The 18,752-nt window shown below is 43.9% G+C and overlaps 1 protein-coding gene across 1 annotated transcript in view; it reads right to left on the reverse strand.

Annotated features, from left to right (window-relative positions):
• ADAMTS6 (ADAM metallopeptidase with thrombospondin type 1 motif 6) overlaps nt 1–18,752 on the reverse strand; it is a 1,391,222-nt gene that overhangs the window by 748,779 nt on the left and 623,691 nt on the right. The window contains exon 8 of the mRNA XM_069222749.1: nt 8,930–8,973. Coding sequence (XP_069078850.1) covers nt 8,930–8,973 — 44 coding nt within the window. The remainder of the gene's footprint in view (nt 1–8,929; nt 8,974–18,752) is intronic.

The raw sequence follows: 18,752 nt of genomic DNA on the forward strand, positions 1-18,752 counted from the left end.
GGATTTTTGAAAAAAAATCCAGTGATTTTTACAACAGCTCCTGCAAAAGACCTGGGTCAACACTACATTTTGTGACCCTTCACTGTAACAGGGTCAATAAAAGGAGGGTGAATAGGAAGAGGTCTCTTCTTCCTTTCTGTCCTTCTGTAATGCCACCTAGAATGCCCTATGTAGACAGAGAATACTCCCAGGAAGCTCAAAGCACACTTGCTATACGAGCAAAGGGCTGCTGGAAACCAGGACTCAGCAGGTATATCAATGTCCTAGCCGTCTTTGGTCACCATTCTGCTTTTGGCAAGCATTTTTCTCCACAATTGTCCCCGAGTGCAAGTCATCCTGCTGACTTTTGCAGGACCCATTTGTCTGTCCCTTTCCTAATACAATTAAGTAACAAGAGCAGCTCTCCTACATTAATATAAATAACAATAAATAGAAATAATACTAATGAATAGAAAAAAATGTCAACTTTATTATAATATTAAGACAAAACTAAAATATAAATGTACTATGACAAAGACATCTACCATTAGACAAATTCTTGCTAGTGACAATACAACAAAAATTCAGGACAGCCACACTCCAGACAACACACAAAACAAATATAATTCAGAAAACATATAAATGATAACACACTAAACAGATAATCTTCAATCAAATAAATTGTATTGTTATGAAGATTTACTTTAACATATCGTTTTTCAGCCTATATGAATTGTAGGTCCTGCATATTTTTTTGTAATTTATTACTTATATTAGTCTTTCAAAATGTAATTGTTTACTACTTTGCACATAATTTTGTGGAGCACAATATATTCTGTAGTGACTTTGACAAGTGGAGGGTTTTCTTGTCATCTCCTGTTCATGACAGGGCACATTGGTCTCCCTTTTAACTACTACGTGCATTCAAAATGACCTAGAAGGCCCGCCCATTTGGCTGAAGGCCCTGCATAGGGCAGGGTTGGATGCCTACGGGGGGTTAGCCACAGAGCCAGGCCACAGGCCTTGTGATCAACATCTACCAGCATGGGGTTTGTGTACCTATGGTGGGGTTGGCTATAGGGAACTGGCCTGCGGCCAAACTTCCCTGTGCACGGCCGAAGGCCATTTGCGTCGAGGGTTAGATTAACGTAAGGTGGTGGGGGCATGAGTTATAGTTAACTTGGGGGCACAAGTTACAGTTACTTGAAATAACTCTAACTACAACAGCTGAATTTCTATGGGTTTGTGTGTGTAAATTCAGAACCTAACTATGACTTCCCTCTAACCTTTGTTTTTTTCAGTGACTATATGTGAGTGTGTGTGTGTGTGTGTAAAAGGAATAGTTTTTTACCTGTAACTCCAGTTCTCTCATATGCTAGTCATAAGCGCTGAATAGTTCCGCCCGCCTGCAGGGACCCCAGAGCATTTCTCTGAAAATATCTTCTTAAGTGTTCATGTTCGCCTTTCTATAGAATGGTCTGCAAAGTCACTTAAGAGCGTCATTATGCAGACTCAAGGAGAGGCTACAAAGTCCACAATTCTTCATCCTGTTTGGTTGAAAAAAGGTCCTGCTAAGCAGATATGCATTCAAATGTTGGTAAAGAAATACTCTGGTTTACATGGAAATCAGATATAACTTTTGGTAGGAATTTTGGATATGTTCTCATTACAATCTTGGAAGAATGAAAAACAGTGTATGGTTCATGATCACTAAGGGCCTGGATCTCACTAACCCTGCGAGCTGATGTAATTGCTACAAGAAAGGCCGTTTTCCAAGTGAGATTTTAGAAAGATGCCTTGTGTATGGGCTCAAAAGGATGCTGCATTAGACGTGAGAGAACTAAATTAAGCTCCCAAGGTGGAGATGGATGCCTAATAGGAGGAAAAACCTTATTTAACCTTTCTAGAAAGTCTTTAATGACTGGAATTTTAACGAAAGAGGTTTGTGAAGGACTTTTCCTGTATGTAGTGAGACCAACTAGGTGTACTTTTATGGACGAGAATTGCAAAACCAGATTTTGCTAGCTGCAATAGGTATGGAAGAATAACATCTTCTCCGCATGCTGTGGGATCTATGTTCTTGTCCAAACACCAAATGCAGAATCTTTTCCATTTTAAGGCATATGCTGATCTGGTAGACGGTCGTTTTGCTTCTCTTAGAACGTCCATACAGTCTTGTGGCAGATTAAGGTGACCATAATGCACTAGCTTAGAAGCCATGCTGCCAAATTCAACGACAAGAGATTGGGATGTCCCGCCTGTCCTCCGAATTTCATCAGAAGGTCTGGCCTGTATGGCAGCCTGAGATGTGGACTGAGTGATCGGTGAAGAAGGTCTGGAAACCACCACTGTCAGGGCCATTCCGGAGCGATGAGGATCATTCTCGCTTTGGAGCTGGATAGTTTGATCAGGACTGCCGGGATCAGGGGAAGTGGCGGAAAGGCGTAGAGAAATCTGTTGGACCAGTCTATCCATAGGGCATTTCCTAATGTCCCTGGATGATAGTACCTGGAGGTGAAGTTTATGCATTTTCTGTTGTCTGCTGTTGCGAACAAATCTATAGATAGGGTGCCCCACATTGAGAAGATGTATTGGACGATGTCGTCGTGCAGCACCCACACGTGGTTTTCGTCCCGCGCTCTGCTGAGAGCATCTGCCTTCACATTCTCTATGCCCGGAAGGTGAGTCGCTGTTATTGTTAGGTCCCTGGCCAGAAGCCAGTTCCATATTGTCTGTGCCTCCAATGATAGAGTTCGGGATCTGGTGCCCCCCTGCTTGTTCAGGTAATACATGGTGGCTTTATTGTCTGTCTGAACAAGTAGGGTGTTCGTGGTGAATGCCGGGAAAAAGGCTTTGAGTGCCAGATGAACTGCCTGTAGTTCTAGGAGATTGATGTGATACAATCTCTCCTTCTGAGACCAAGAGCCTTGAATCTGCAGATGATCCATACGGGCACCCCATTCTAGCAACAATGCCCCTGTGACTATCCTCTGCGAGGGGACTTGCTGGTGGAAGGGCATCCCTTTCAGAAGATTGTTTGGAGAACATCATCACTTGAGGGACCGTGTTGCATGTGGGGAGAGAATAATCCTGTCCTCCCAATCGTTCATTAGCTGACTCCATTGATTTTCTAGACACTCCTGCAAGGGTCTCATGTGGAGGCAAGTGTTGGGAGTGCGGTGGATGCAAGAAGCCATCAATCCTAGAAGAGATTAAACTATTTTAGCTGGTTTCGCTTTCTCGAGAGCTTGACACTTCAGAAGGATCGATAAACGTTGCTCCTCCAAACGCCACTCATCCTTTACTTGAATGGTGACAATGGGGGCGTCTAAGTAGTGCAACCTCTGGACAGGTGATGACGTTGACTTGACGAGGTTGACTTGAAGGCCCAATTGTTGAAGAAGTTGGGAAGTCCAATTGAAATGTAGTTGGGCTTCTTGAGACGTGGCTGCCTTTATGAGCCAATTGTCTAGATAGGGATAGACAAAGATTCAATGTTTTCTTAGATGGGATGCCACCACAGCCAGGCATTTGGAGAACGTTCTGGGTGCTGACTTGAGGCCGAACGGGAGCACTGCAAATTGGCAATGGTCTTGTCCCACAAGAAACCTTAGGAACTTCCGATGCTTCCTGGTAATGGGAATGTGGAAGTATGTATTGTGAAGGTCGATGGTACATAGCCAGTCTCCCTGATGAAGCCGGGGATATATCTGATGCAAAGCCAGCATTCTGAACTTCTCCTTTTGAATCCATTTGTTGGCTATTATTAGATCGAGAATAGGTGTGAACTTGTGCTTGTCTTTCTTTGGTACTAGGAAATACCTTGAGTAAATCCCTTTTCCACGTTGATCACTGGGAACAGGTTCTATTGCCTTCTTTTGTAATAGGATGTTGACCTCTGCCCTGAGAGAATTGAGATGTGGCATGGAGGGCTTTGGTGGAATAGAAGGCAGAGGGTTTGTAATCCTGAGACAATAGCCACTTTGCCCAATATTCAGTACCCTGGTGTCTGATGGGATGCGTTGCCACTCTGTCAGGTTATGCGAGATACTTCCCCCTACCGGAGTGGTTAACGGAAGAGGGGGGAGGAACGGCTCAGGGCTTAGACGCAGATGGTTGGCGTGCTCCTTGTGTGGTTTGTTGAGTGGAACGACCTTGCATTTGTTTGCGCTGGGTTTGGTAAGATCTCTGGTGTTGTTGCTGTTGTTGAGATCTAGGTAGCACCCATTGCAGAGTTTGGAATCTCTGCGACAAAAACCTGCGATGATAAGGACGGAATGACTTACACTGTTCTCTAGGTTTTTCAATGCCTATAGCTCTAAGTGAGTCTAGTTCTGATTTCATTATAGACATCTCATCATCAGTGTGAGAACCAAACAGAGTAGAACCTGTAAATGGAAGTTTCTGTATTCTTTATTGTGCTTCTGGCTTCAGAGAGCCATGAGTGTCTTCTCAGGGATATTTCATGACAATATCCATGCGCCGTTAATATAGAAGAATCCGCCGCTGCACTAATGATCTGATTAGAAACCATAGCACCTTCGCTGATGACTTCAAGGAAATCTTATTTTTTATCTTTGAAAAGACGGTCAGCAAATTGAAGGATGGAGTCCCAAAGAGCATGGTCATTTCTGCCCAAGAGGGCCGTGGCACTGGCTGCATTTATGGAAATTGCAGATGTCGAGCAAACTTTGCGGCCTGCCTCGTCCAGTTTTTTGCTCTCCTTGTCTGGTAGAGAGGAGGATGAAGGAGAAGTAGAATGTAACTTCTTAGCAGCTACAATAACCACGGAATCTGGTGCTGGGTCTGCCCTTAGAAATGAAGGATCCTGCTTGGCAGTGGCTGGTGTCAGGAATAAGTCCATCACCAGTTTAAAGAGAATTGGGACCAGCAGAAGAAAGGGTTTTGCAGAAGAGCTTAGGTGCAAAGTCTCGAAGATCACAGGTGTTGTGGGCGTAGGTGCCGCCATAGAAATAATAAGCTTTGCCACACCTCGGACAAGAGCTTCCTGAACTATGTTCACATCGTCAATTGGAGAGACTCAGGTGTTGGAGAGTCAGACAGAGTTGGAAAATAGTCACTGGTAGGCAAGGAGAAATGACGTGATGAGATCGGGAACTTGATCTATTGTGGCGGTGATGATGTCTGGAACTAGAGGAACGCCTAGTTGAACGATGAAGTGAATGTCTTTATGAGGTGATAGGACTCGTAGGAGCCGGTTCAGAGGGTGGTACTGGAGGAGGCGCTACATCAGCGAGAGGATCAGGTGGAGGAGGCGAAAGTGGGTGAAGGCATTGTGGTATGAGGAGGAGGAGATGATTGAGGAGAAGCGGATGGAACCATGACAAGTGAAGAAGATTCAGATGTGGAATAAATCCTCCTCCTCTTCCTTGCTGACCTCCTCGACGTCGACCAGCTCCTAGACGTCGATGTGCGACGTGTTCCTCTCGACTTCGATCCTTCATGACATCGGGTGTCCCTCGACGTTGACCGCCCATGCCGTGCCGATGGCGACCTCGACCGAAAAGTACTTCTCGACATCGGATGACCATGCCTCTTCGACGGCGTGTTAACTCTCTATGTCGACGAACGTCGAGACAGCTCACGGAGTCGCTTCCTCGCCGTCGAACTTGCTCTTGACGGCGAATATGTCAGCATTGTTACTTGCCTCGACGTCGATGTTCTCAATGTCGACCGAGACCTACATAGTTTCTGGCCAGAACTACGTCTCTGGGATGTTCTGTGTCCACTGGCCGATGAAGTGACAGCCCTGGTGGAAGATTGGCCTTCCCCTCGCTCTAAGGTCCTACCAGTAGGCTACTTTTTTCTTCTGCAGTCCTCTCTGGCCTGGAGACAAATGTTCTCTCTGTCACGCAGAGTGCGCCTGGAGAATTTTTTACATATATCACAGGCATCAGGTATGTATGAAGACGGAAAGCAGATAATTGAGACCTCGTGTGGGTCTGTTTTGGCCTTCTTTCTGCCACAACGAGGGCACTTATCAAAAAGTGAAGGCATTTGGATGGTAAAATACCTTACATTTCTGTCAGAATATTTAAAAAATGACAGAAAATGGTCAGGCAAGATGAAAAACGTTGAGTAAAGATGTAATCTAAAGTATTTGGGAAGGAATTTTTGAGAAAAAATTTCTAAATAGGTGGAGCTCAAGCTTTAGGGTCCTGTCAGAGGGAGCCGGAAAAAAGAACTGAAGTAAATGCCTTTTGCTGAGCATGATGGGATATGGGAGGACCACCTTTTCCTAAAGGCACCGCTTTACTTTTTAGTCTGTATAATGGCAGCCTATGGGCTACATTGCCCTGGACTTCTTCACCCTTATGTAATATTGCAAAAAGGTTTGTGAAAGATTTTTGGTAAAACATTCAAAATATTCATGTATTTGAATGCATATCTCCCTGACAGGACCTTTTTCAACCAAACAGGATGAAGAATTTTGGCCTTTGTAGCCTCTCCTTTAGGCTGCATAATGACATTCTTAAGTGATTTTGCAGGCCTTCCTGAAGAAAGGCGAACAAGAACAGTTAAGAAGATATTTTCAGAGAAATGCTCCAGGGTCCCCGCAGGCGGCTGGAACTATTCAGTGCTTATGACTAGCATGGACATTCCCCTACCAGAGAACAAAGTTAAGTTGAAAATGTTTAAATGCTTTGTAAATGTGAAGGAGACTAGAAATAGCAAAATTACTTCAAACAGTAGTGTTTATGATTAGTGGCCTCAACTGAAGCACTAGCATGCTCTCACAAAAAGAAAGGATGTATTAATGACAAAAAATACAAAGTGATTTGGTGGAGCATAGCATATAGCTTTGTCTTTTAAGAAATAAACTCAAATTCTGAAAAGCTCCAACCTTCCCATTAAAATTATAATTAAAAATTTTGTTTGTGAATTAAATAAAATATTTAATTAGTTGTGTATTTCTTTGATGTATACTTGTTTCTATAGTTGTATACTTTTTTGATGTCAACATCCTAGACATTGTTTGTGGCAGGGGTCCCCAGCTTCCACTAGGGATTCAATAGGGGTCCACGGAAGTCAAAGGGTTAAGAGCTACTGGTATATTACATTCTGGACATTTCCATACATACATTATACACCTAAGGACAAGTACGCTTAGCTTTGACTGATCCCTCTCAGATCAGAAGCCTCGTCCTCGACTTGAACAGTTTGTCAAGCAGTGTGAGCTCGTAAGGAGATGCTAGGCGATTTCTCTTGCCAGCGGTCTGACAGGCATGCTGGGTGTTGCCTTTTTGCTCTCAAACAGAAATGGGATGCGTTCTATAGAATGAAGCATTGTTCACAAAGTTCTGGCTTAAAGTTTTACTTTGGGATTCAGCCTTGTTAGGTAGAGCGCGCAAACAGTCTAATGTGTTGTAATATATCTGTGGGCTTTTAACCATGCCCACTGCACACCCATCACTATCACTCGTTTGTGAGCTTGTCTTTCAAAAATCCTTTGTTATTATTGGTAAATGCTTTATGTTTGTCCCTCCTTGGGGCAGGTTTGTAACTGCCTTGTCCTTCGACTCCGTTACATGAATAATTACATGTGTGCTGATACGTTTGACTGCAAGCGTACTTCTTTGTCCTTTTGTGTCTCTTCTTCATGATCACGCTCATGGCGGCCGTGGAGCTTTGAATCGGCTCGCTTATGTCAACTGTTTTACTTTTCATTTTCAGTTTATGTGGCAAGTAAAGTCCAATCAGGAATTTACAACGGTAACAGCTCTAACTCGAGCAAATGTGAGACCCATTGAATTGCAAAAGTTTTTCCTTATTGTGCTGGCTACTATTGAATATTTCAAAGGGAAGAGAGAACACTCAGATGAATGATGCATTCAGTGAATGGGCATAGTCTAAAGTGAGCATTGTGATAACTTTTCTCAGAAAGGCCATTGAGCAATGTCTCACTGACAGTTTGGATAATTCAGAAACAGATATCTATGCACCTTTTAGATCCTGTGCAACGTAATCATCAAGGATTCACAGCTACCGGACAGCCACCAGGAATAAGGTAGCGGACTGGGAGTGAGTTACGAGATGAGACATAAGTATGATGTCGCAATGGAGCAAGCACAGCAAGGCGAGGCTATGTCATGCAAAGGCTAGGACCCACACTGCTCCACATCAACTTGATGCACCCTATGTGAGCGCCAATTAAACCTTTATGGAAAGGGACCGGAGTAGGTGAGGCAGAAATATGCAAGCGATTGGAACAAGGGAGGTATATGAGACTGCTCCATAGGATCTTACATGTGCTTTGCCACAGCAAGTAACAAGAGTAAGTGACCAGGGACTCAAAAGACAGACGTGAGGGCTCCTCTAAACCAGATGACTTAATTCATACAATGACAGCATCTACTGCAAGAAACAACAAGGTGATAGAAGAAATGCTTGAAATATTCTCAGCAAGTGTTGATCGATCAGGGACAAATTCCATTTCGTTGTTTTTCACCCACTTTGCCACTCTAGACAGACTGCTGCTATATGAAAATGACTCTTGGTCCTGCTCCAGTAGGAGCAGTGCAGTCCAAAATCCCAGAACAGATCCACTCCTGATGGAAACACAAGTAATCACAGACCAGTTTCAGCCTACTAAGGACTCACTGTTATATTAACTTACCCAGACAAAATCAACCACTCTACAAAAAAGTGACGTATTCATTCACCAACTACGTACATTTGCACCACCCACGGACGAAGCGCAGTTGTCATAGCATCAGGTGGCCATCCCAACACCCTACTACTGACTGCCAAATCATAACTTTAAAGGGCGTTTATTGTTCTCTTTTACCTGTCAGTTAACAAAAGTGATATTACATTTTTCCTCGCCTAATTAGAAATCAAACTCAACAGCACCAAATGGAAACAGTTTAGAATGGACCATTAAGTGTGTAAGAATAAAATGCACCCCTGAAAGCTTACGTTTACTTACCCAGTGTTCCGCAGGGTTTGTTTTTGTAGGTACAGATGTCATATCTGTTGAAAAGAAGAATTGAGACAAAGCTAGTCAGAGATGAAAATCTTTCTTTCTGCGTATTTGGTCACAGTTTTGTATCACAGCTCAAGCAATCAGACCTCAATCAATGCAATTATGAAAAGTCAGCTGGAGGATTTCCATTTTCAGCACTTTGGCATAAGCCGTAGGCTGCTGTACACTCCCAGACTCTGGCCTATGGCCAGAGAGACACCTGCCAGTGACAGAAAAAAGCCTTAAGTGGATCTTTGTAATCACTGGCTGCGGAGAGCGGCCTCTCGTGCTGCTGCAGAGCTGCAGCTCATTAAGGCGCCGCCCCTTGAGCCTTTCGTAAACTCAAGGTCCTTAAAGGAGACCTGCAACTTCTGTGAAGTAGCGGCTCTTTAAAGAAGCTTCTTGAGGATTTGCAAAAATGTATCTCCTTAAGGCTGCCAATGAAGGCGCTAGGAAGTTGCACCTCAATTGAGCAGTGCTTTGTGATGTTAAGCTGCAGCACCTTAGTGCAATTTGTCAAGCTTCTGAGAAGTTGCAACTCCACGAAGCAGCTCTTCCTGCTGCAGTGGAGTTGCAGCTCCCTAATGCAGGCCTTCCACAGTCTGTTAATGTGCAGCTCCTTAAAGTAGAATATGGCATAAAATTGAACTACTGGAGTAACTAAAGCCAGGATTCTTGACCTTGTACCACCTCTCCTTCTCCAAACATGGGGGCAATAAAATTATCTGTTGCTGGTGGGATCGTGAGCAGCTACTCAGAATTATTTAGTTCTGATTCTGACTCTGACTACTGGTGGGTGTCAGTGTTTTTTTTCTCCGCTGCGTTCCATACAGTCAAATCAAAGCAACAATCGCACCATCCCTCTCTTAGTTCAATAAGACCGTTACTCTGCAAAGAGCAACCCATTTTATCTGGCTATTCTGGCTTTGTTATCTATGCTTCCAAGCCACCCTGAACTCCCACACATTTTTTTATTTCCATAGCCAGAAAACATGTGATCTGGTCCACACTTCAATTGTGCCTGGGACTGTGGGAACTGCCTCAGGGGGGGTGGGGGTGGCACAAGAAGGCACACTAGCTCCACTAAACCCAGCCTTCAAACTTAGCAAAGCAGAATGCCCACTGAGCGCATTTCAACATCCCTTCTCCGCTCCCTGAATATGCTCATCAATGATAAGTGAAGGCATACCAATGAGTAATTTTCTTATGGTTTGGAAGACTGGTGCATGTTTTGTTTTGCTCTTACATTCTATCTTGATAGATGTTGGTCAACCACTCGCTAAATGTTCTCTTTGGCTTTAAATGATAAACCTTCTTTTATCAAACAGTTTTTATCAATTTTTCAAAGGTATTACAAAAAACAGGTCAATGCCATTGATACACAAGGCCACCAATCAAATCAGAAAGCAATTAGCAGGTACAGTTTAAAAAAAGGATAAGGCTCGGCCACTTTCCAATATACTACAGAAGTAAAAGTGGGGAAAGGGAGATGAAAGAAAAACAAGAAACATAACATCATCATTCAAAATGTACAATTTTAAATAGAGCGTCCATTGTCCTTTGAAGTAAAAATGCATAAATGAATAAAAGTAATATAGAAAACATTGAAACATGTCCACATGGGGCACTGGAGGTGGTTAGATGCGGAAGGGAGTCAAGTCAGGGCAGCAGGGGAGATCGATCACGTTTCTATTTTAAATTTTGGTATGCCAAAGTGTGTTCATCTAGGGTCTTACATAATACTTTCTTCTATCTTTGTGTACTGTTGCACATTCTTCTTACCCTTAGCTTTTTCAGGCTACCTTCCGATACTATGGTATTCCGATCCATGTTCTGCTTAGCTCTTGTATGGTTTCTTCTTGCATTTCTGTTAATCAATGCCTGTCCTGCTTGGCTCTGATATGGCACACTGTCACATTTCAGTTTTTTGTTACATGTTCTGTTTCGCTCATGCATGCTAAATTTTATATTTTAATTAACCAAATTGTGCCCTGCTTAGCTCTTGCTTAATGCATTTTCTTTATTTTGGTGTATCAAAGCATATTATTCCGAGATCATGCATGTTTTTTACATTGTATACTTCTGGATGTACTAATGAGCTCTAATATATAACTTCCTTACATTTTACATGCACCACTATACCAATGCTACTTTGTTAGATTCTAACATGCTGATGTACACTCAGTTTACCAAGAATCTTGCCAGATTAGCCTTTGAAAATCGCTGGCATAAAAATACAGAACATGCAGAAAACAGAAGGAAGCATGAGAATCCACTCTAGCATGTCCCTGGGATGGGGAATGTAGTTACTAAGAGGAACATATGGGTGGTAATTCACCTGCAGACAATGCTCATTGCAAGAAATGCCACCAGTAGATGTGCCACATGGCTGCACACCTGCCAGTAGAATCTTTCATTTTAAATGAACAGCTGCTGGCTGGCAACCATAGCCCCGCCCCACCCTGAAACTAACAGATAGCCAATACCGCCATACTGACGATTACAAATTAATATGTTTGCCTGATCAATGTCAAATTCGACCAATCTTAAATTTGTGAATAATAATAGGAACTTATGTTCGCACCTTACTTTTTTTCCCAGAGACAAGCATAACTTGAGCACACAAAAATGTCTGTAAATCTGGTCCTATTTATTAACTCAATGATAAAATAATTTTAGTGAAAGGAGTATGTAGAAAACGTTACAATGGAAAAGCTGGACAAAAATAGTCAAGTTAAATGAAAACCAACTTCAGCTGAAATATTTTCATGAAATTTGAATGTTTTAAAAAACTAATAAAGAACACTTGGCCTAGAACTTCAAGTAAAAATTGTCACTGAATACAGAAGTTTAAAAACAAGAGAAGGGGGCGGGAAATGCATGAATATAGAGATAAACGAAGCAATGGGAAGAGTGGAGGGAAAAGACACCCACGGGATAAAGAAAAAAAATAATGAAAGAAAGACAGACAGAGAAAAAATGAGTGAAACTAGTTTTAAAAGACATACCTGCCACAATTCATTGTTGAATAGGAGTGAGATATCACAAGCAAGCACTGCAGATGTTCTTTTGTAAAGCAATGTTTTACATTAAATATAGGAAAATGAATGTCAAACACACTGCGTACAGTGTTAGCTTAAATGGACTGACAAAGGAACTTAGCCTGAGGAAAAGGGATTTCTATCTCATCATGGACAGGTTTTCTAGACAATGACCGTGAGTTATACTGCCTCATACTGACTTGTGCATAAGAGTGAGTGTCCGGCTGTGCCGTTTTGATCTCCCTTTATACAGTGACCAGTGATGTCTTACAGCAGAGAAAGCACTGTAGTCGCAGGCAAAATACATTGACTTTACTGCCATAAAGCAGCACTGACTGGAATAAAAGAAACCGATCAAAATATAACAAGATTACAGTTCGAAATAATGGGGCGAAATGGCACCTCAGTGCAAATTATTTCCACCCAGGCAGTGGATTTAATTTTGCCCTTGGCGTGGGGGCCACTAAAGAATCTATCCTTTGGTATCTATGTACTGTCCTTAATGCTCTTGGTCTGAAAGATCATGAAAGCAGCGACTGGAGCACCACACCATCAAGGCTTGGCTTGCCCTGTGTGTTTTTAGGTCTCGCCTAGACTGCGCACATGAGCTGTCTCCTCGAGACATGTTTTTTACTTTGCTGGGTTTGAGCACACCCACCGCTTTGATTGGTTCATGTTTGTGCCTTTCGAAAGTACTTGCTTTTGTGTGGGTAATAAAAAGATTTCTAGCATTCTCGTTAAGAATTTTTCAATTCTATTAAGGACACGGAGGCGAGGATTATGCTTCTCTTTCCATGCTTTATTTTAACAGCAGCCAATGAAAACATGGAAAAACAAAAAACTACATATCCCAACACTCGTAATATCACGTGATGACCATAGAGGAGGAAGCCTATAAAGTGTTGAACCACACCCAGCCACTCCTCTTTCTTTGTCCAAAACTCGCAGCAGAAAAGTCAAAGTCTTAACATGAAACTTGAACCGAAATCCTGAAAAAACAGAAGAACTGGAATCCACCTTGACTGGAATTAGAACGATACCAGAATGGGCCGAAATTACTTCTTGTCATTTCCTAGAAAAAAAAAAAAGGAAAATTCAGGCCATAAAAACTGAATACCATAAGGAGATACTTATATCTACTACCAAACAGGGTGGGATAGCACTGAAATGCAGTAACATGTACATGAACTTCAAAAATAAAATGTATCACAATAAAACATATACAACAGTGCGGCGGGATAATCCTCGCCTCCGTGTCCTTAATAGAATTGAAAAATTCTTAACGCGAATGCTAGACATTTTTTTATTCTAGGTCAGGACCGGAGGCTCAGATTATGCTTGTTCAAAGCTGATTCACAACCACCGATGCAATATCCACAATAGGTTTACAATAGAAAGTTTTAAAAGTCGAAGGAGAAGACCAGTCTGCTGCCTTTAAAATGTCCTCTAAACGAGAACCCAAAGCTAAAGACTTAGAAGCCATAGCGCCACTGGCAGAGTGAGCACTAAACTTAGAGATATCAATGTCTGCTTCCTTCAGTAACCAACGCATCCATCTAGCAAGGGTGGCTGACGAAACAGGATGATAAGGTTTAACTAATGAAATAAGCAATTGCCCTCCCATATCAGAACAAAACTCTTCTGTACTCACCTCGTAAGCTCTAAGGCACTGCACCACACAAAGATTGGGGTTGTCCACAAAACAGGGATAAGAAACAGTCTTCAGATTGCATTTAGTTCTACGCGAAATAGAAAAGGAGACCCCATCTGGGGAAAAAACTCTCCCAGCCAAATCCAGAGCCCTGAAATCTGAGACTCTCTTGCAAGAAATTAAACATAATAACATAGTGAGTTTAGCAGACAGCTGTTTTCTAGACAAAAATCTATTAGACGGCCAAGATTCTAAAAATCGAAGTACAATATTAGCATCCCAAAGGGAAGAATAACGAAGACGAGGGGGGTTAGCCAATTTGATACCCCTCATTAATTTGCACACAATTGGAGACTCCCCAATGGGTTTACCCTCCACTGGAGAATGGCCTGCCTAAATAGCAGACCGATAGTTATTGATAGAGCGATAAGCCAGACCTGACGCTGCTAGAGAAGATAGGAAATTTAGGACCAGACAGCAACCTGCTGAAGAAGGATCCGCACTCCCAGAACTACACTAAGAACTCCATCGCTTCCAAGCCGAAGCGTATCTCTTGTGAGTACTGGAGGACCAGGAACCTGCAATGAATTCGGAAGACTCTTGCGAAAGCCCTGGGATGCTCCATCTTTCCCTGAAAGACGCCAAGCCACCAGGGATAGCTGGCCCGACAGGATTAATGGATGCAACAGACCCAGAGGGTCCTGGAGAAGATTCTCCCGGAAGGGAAGAAGGATCGGATGATCGCAACTCAACTCCATTGCCAACGGAAACCAAGCCTGGGACCTCCAAAGAGGAGTCACCAGGACCAACTCTGCTTGCTGACGTCTGATCTGAGCCAAGACCCTGGGTATCATTAAGAAGGGAGGAAAAGCGTAACTCTGCTCTTGAGACCAGTCCTGAAGAAAGGCATCCGTCTTCGATGCTTCTGGATCTGGTCTCCAACTGAAAAAAACGTTTTATCTGCCGGTTGAGGCGAGACGCAAACAGGTCTATTGAAAAAGGACCACACCGTGCAGAAAGAGTTCTGAAAACTCTGGAATGTAACCTCCAATTGCTGAAGTCTCTCAGGTGACGAGAGTTCCAGTCCGCCACCAAGTTGTTGGCTCCAGGAAGGTATTCTGCCACAACTGAAATCCTGTGTTGAAGGCAAAAGTGACAAAACTCCTTGGCTATCTCCGCTAAGATGCGGGAACAAGTTCCCCCCAACTTGTTGACATATCTCACCGCCGAGATATTGTCCATGCGAAGGAGAATACAGCAGTTCGCCCTTATGAGAGAAAGACTCTTGATTGCAAATGAGCCGGCTAGGAGTTCCAAACAATTGATGTGTAGATCTAACTCCGTGCTGGACCATCTGCCTCCCGTGGACACTGATCCGCACCGGGCTCCCCAGCCCCAACGACTGGCGTCGGACTCTATCACTACGTCTGGATAAGAGCTGAAGATGGCCCTGCCATTCCAGGCTTCCATATGATCCAACCACCAATTCATCTCTGCACGAGACTCCTCTGATAGGGGAACCTGATCCGCATAACTGAGACCTTTCTGAAGATGAGATATCTTCAAACGTTGAAGGGCTCGGTAATGCAAGGGACCCGGAAAAATCGCCTGAATCGAAGAAGAAAGCAGGCCCACCATGCGGGCAATCGCCCTCAATGGTACAGTCTGTTTGGATAATAGAGACCTCAACTCTCTCTTGATTGAATGAATCTTCCCGGGGGGAATAATCAATAGAGATTGTATTGAGTCTATCTGGAAACCCAGAAAGTCTATACGTTGAGAGGGAATCAGAATGGATTTTTGGGCATTGATTATAAAACCCAGACTCTGAAGTAGAGACACTGAACATTCCAGATGGGACAACAGAAGGTCTCGATCTTGAGCCATGATCAGAATGTCGTCTAGATAAATTATTAACCGGACCCCTTGGGAGCGAAGGAATTCCACGACGGGACGCATTACCTTCGTGAAACACCAAGGGGCAGAAGACAGACCAAAGGGGAGAACTTTGTACTCGTAATACTCGGTCTCCCACTAGAACTGGAGAAATCTCCGGTGTGGAGGAAAAATAGGAATGGTCAGGTAAGCGTCCTTTAGATCTAAGCGGACCAGCCAGTCTCCCTCTTGGAGAACATCTCTCAGCAAATGGATACCCTCCATCTTGAAATGACGATATAGTAAAAAAACGTTGAAGTCTTTTAAGTTTAGAACCAGGCGAGAACCGCCACCTTTCTTGTCCACTAGGAACACTGGGCTGACAAAACCTGAAGGGTGACGAGGAACCCTGACAACGGCGCCCTTCTTTACTAGAGCTGAAATTTCTGCGGAAATGTGACTGTGCTCTTGAAGGGAAAAATATACTTGCCTGGGAAGGCATTGTTGGTGCGGGGACTCGTAAAATTCTAGCTTGAACCCCTGCACGGTCTTCAAGACCCAAACATCTGAAGAAATCAGGCGCCAAGCCTCCAAAAAACACTGAGTTCTGCCCCCCAACATTACCTCTGAACTTACAATCAAGCTCACCTGTGCCTCCCGACTCCTGGGAGAAAGATTGATGGCCTTTGGATCTCCCCCTGCGGAATCTGCCTCGACCAGATCTTGGTCTCGACGGGTAGATGGTAGAAGAGGAGGAGTCGTACTCCTGAAAACCTCCTCTTCCTTGCTGGTAGAAGCCACATTGAGGGCCTTGTTGGTTGAAGCGGCCGAAGGCACACCCTCTGTAGCGTCCGGCCCCTCTAAAAAGTGGACGCAGCACTCTCCTGATGGATCCTTGTGCCTTGTCCAAACTGGCGTAGGTGGATACGAACTTGGACAGTTCTTTCATAAAGGGGGACCCAAACAGTAAACCCTGAGCCACGGGGCCAGATTCCGATGCAGCGAGGTCTGCCAACTTGGGGTCTAGCTTCATCAGCACAGATCTGCGACGTTCAGAAGATATGGCGCAATTGGCATTGCCCAAGAAGCAAAGAGCTCTCTGAGCCCAACCTACTAAAATGTCCGGGTTGATCGGTCCACCCGACTCCTTGGCCTGAAAGGCTAACTCTAAGATTTTAGTTAAGGGACCGGAAATGTCCAGCAGCTTATCCTGGCATCCGCGCCAGGCACGATCTATACCCTTCTTTGGGTCCTTTGCGGATTTCTTGAGGAAAGTGACCAGAGTAGGATCTAATTTGGGGGTCTCGGTAACTTTGGAGGGAAAATCTGGTCTGGGGCACTCAGACCTTAACCTAGAGCGAATATCCTTATCGAAGCTGTGCCTAATGTGGGCTTCCACATAATGCGCCACCTCCGGGGGTGGTAACCAAAGCAAAGATCTGGGGTGGATAATGTCCTCTGGTTCGAATGTCAGAACCTTAGGGGCAGGTGCCTCCTGGTGATGAACTTTCTTTTTGCGCTTACGAGGGGGGTCATCTCCCTGCTCGGATGAGTACTCAGAAGAAGAGGAAGCTGGGTCACTAACAGCTTTCTTTTGCGATCCCGCATTATAGTCATGCTCCCTTGCCATATTTCTTAGAAGGGATTCAAAGTCCGCAGCATGCGGGTTAGTAACCTGCTTAGAAGCCTGGGTGTTCGTTAAAAGGGAAGATTCCCCAATGGGTTGGGGGTCCGGAGGGGCAACCCAACCCTGTTATTCCACCAAACCCAAGAGATGGTGTTTGATGGGTTGAATGGCTTGAGCTAAAGCCTGATTGACTGAGTGACGCACTCCTGCGTCAAGAGCATACACTAAATCTTGGTCAAAAGAACCAGTATTGTCATCTAGATAATACAATTCCTTGGCTTGGTCATCGTAGCCAGCCATACTGTTGAACAGCAGAAAGGGCTCCAAAGAAGCAGTATAAACAGGTGAAAAAAGCAGGGCAGAAATACAAAACAATTAGGATGTGGAGGGAGCTGACCTGTAAAGAGTTAATTATAATCTTGTAAGCAGGCCCAGCCTGAATAATAATTTATTTCAACCCTAGTGTACAGGCACTGGGGTGTAGGTGGGGAGCTGAGCCGGGGAAAGAAACGGAAATAAATTAACAGCGCTCCCGCGCTTAAATAGAACAACTGGAGAAACTCTGTAGAATAAACGCTCAAACGAGCGTGAAATCACCTTGAAAAAGGCTTAAATATTGCCAGGCACGCGCTCCGGCGCGAGCGCTAATGCAGGGGACCCCCTGGGGCAAAGCAAACAATTAGAACTCGGCCCCCGGGGCAGAGTTGAACAACACGCGGCTACGCAGGGACTCCGAAGCCGAATGAAGCTCCGGAGAGCGTGCACATGTGTTGCACAGCTCCGGACAACGCGCTCACGCAGAGCGCGAGTCATAAAATAATATAAATAATAAAAAGGGCACTACACCGGCTATAAAGAGAGGACTGCGCGGAGACGCGCGAGTCCTCGCTCCCCTGCTCCCACTCCACCGAAGTAAAAGCGATCCAAAAGGACGCTTTATAAGGAGGGAAAAACCGCTTCTATATACAATACAATTAAACATACGTAAATATGAGAAAAGGGAAAAACCACTTAACTGGCTGTGTAGCAGCAAAGAAAGAGGGGTGGCTGGGTGTGGTTCAACACTTTATAGGCTTCCTCCTCTATGGTCATCACGTGATATTACGAGTGTTGGGATATGTAGTTTTTTGTTTTTCCATGTTTTCATTGGCTGCTGTTAAAATAAAGCATGGAAAGAGAAGCATAATCTGAGCCTCCGGTCCTGACATAGAATTGGAGTTAATTGTCCCTCCTTTTGTTGTTCTGTTCCCTCCCATGGAGATTGGCCATAATACATGTACTTTCTTTTTTTTCCATTTAGGATACTTTAGCCGCAATATTTTTTTCTTCCGCAGCAAAACACACTTACATGACTGCATTGCTGTTGACTTTTACTTCAATCATTGCCTTTTGCTTTGTGTGCCTTCCGGAACAAAACACGATCATTGTTTATTTTGACTCGTTTGGCTTTTCAAACAAATTCTGATCAATTACCTTGCTTTTTTGTTGTCCTGTTTGGATTTCGATTTCAGTACAAAATGCACATAGACGATTGCATTTTTGCATTTTTTCTTTTATCTGGTTGTTTCTTTTGCTCCATTTGGCTTTCTGAAC

The sequence above is a fragment of the Pleurodeles waltl genome, chromosome 1_1, assembly GCF_031143425.1.
Source record: "Pleurodeles waltl isolate 20211129_DDA chromosome 1_1, aPleWal1.hap1.20221129, whole genome shotgun sequence".
Lineage (NCBI taxonomy): Eukaryota > Metazoa > Chordata > Amphibia > Caudata > Salamandridae > Pleurodeles > Pleurodeles waltl.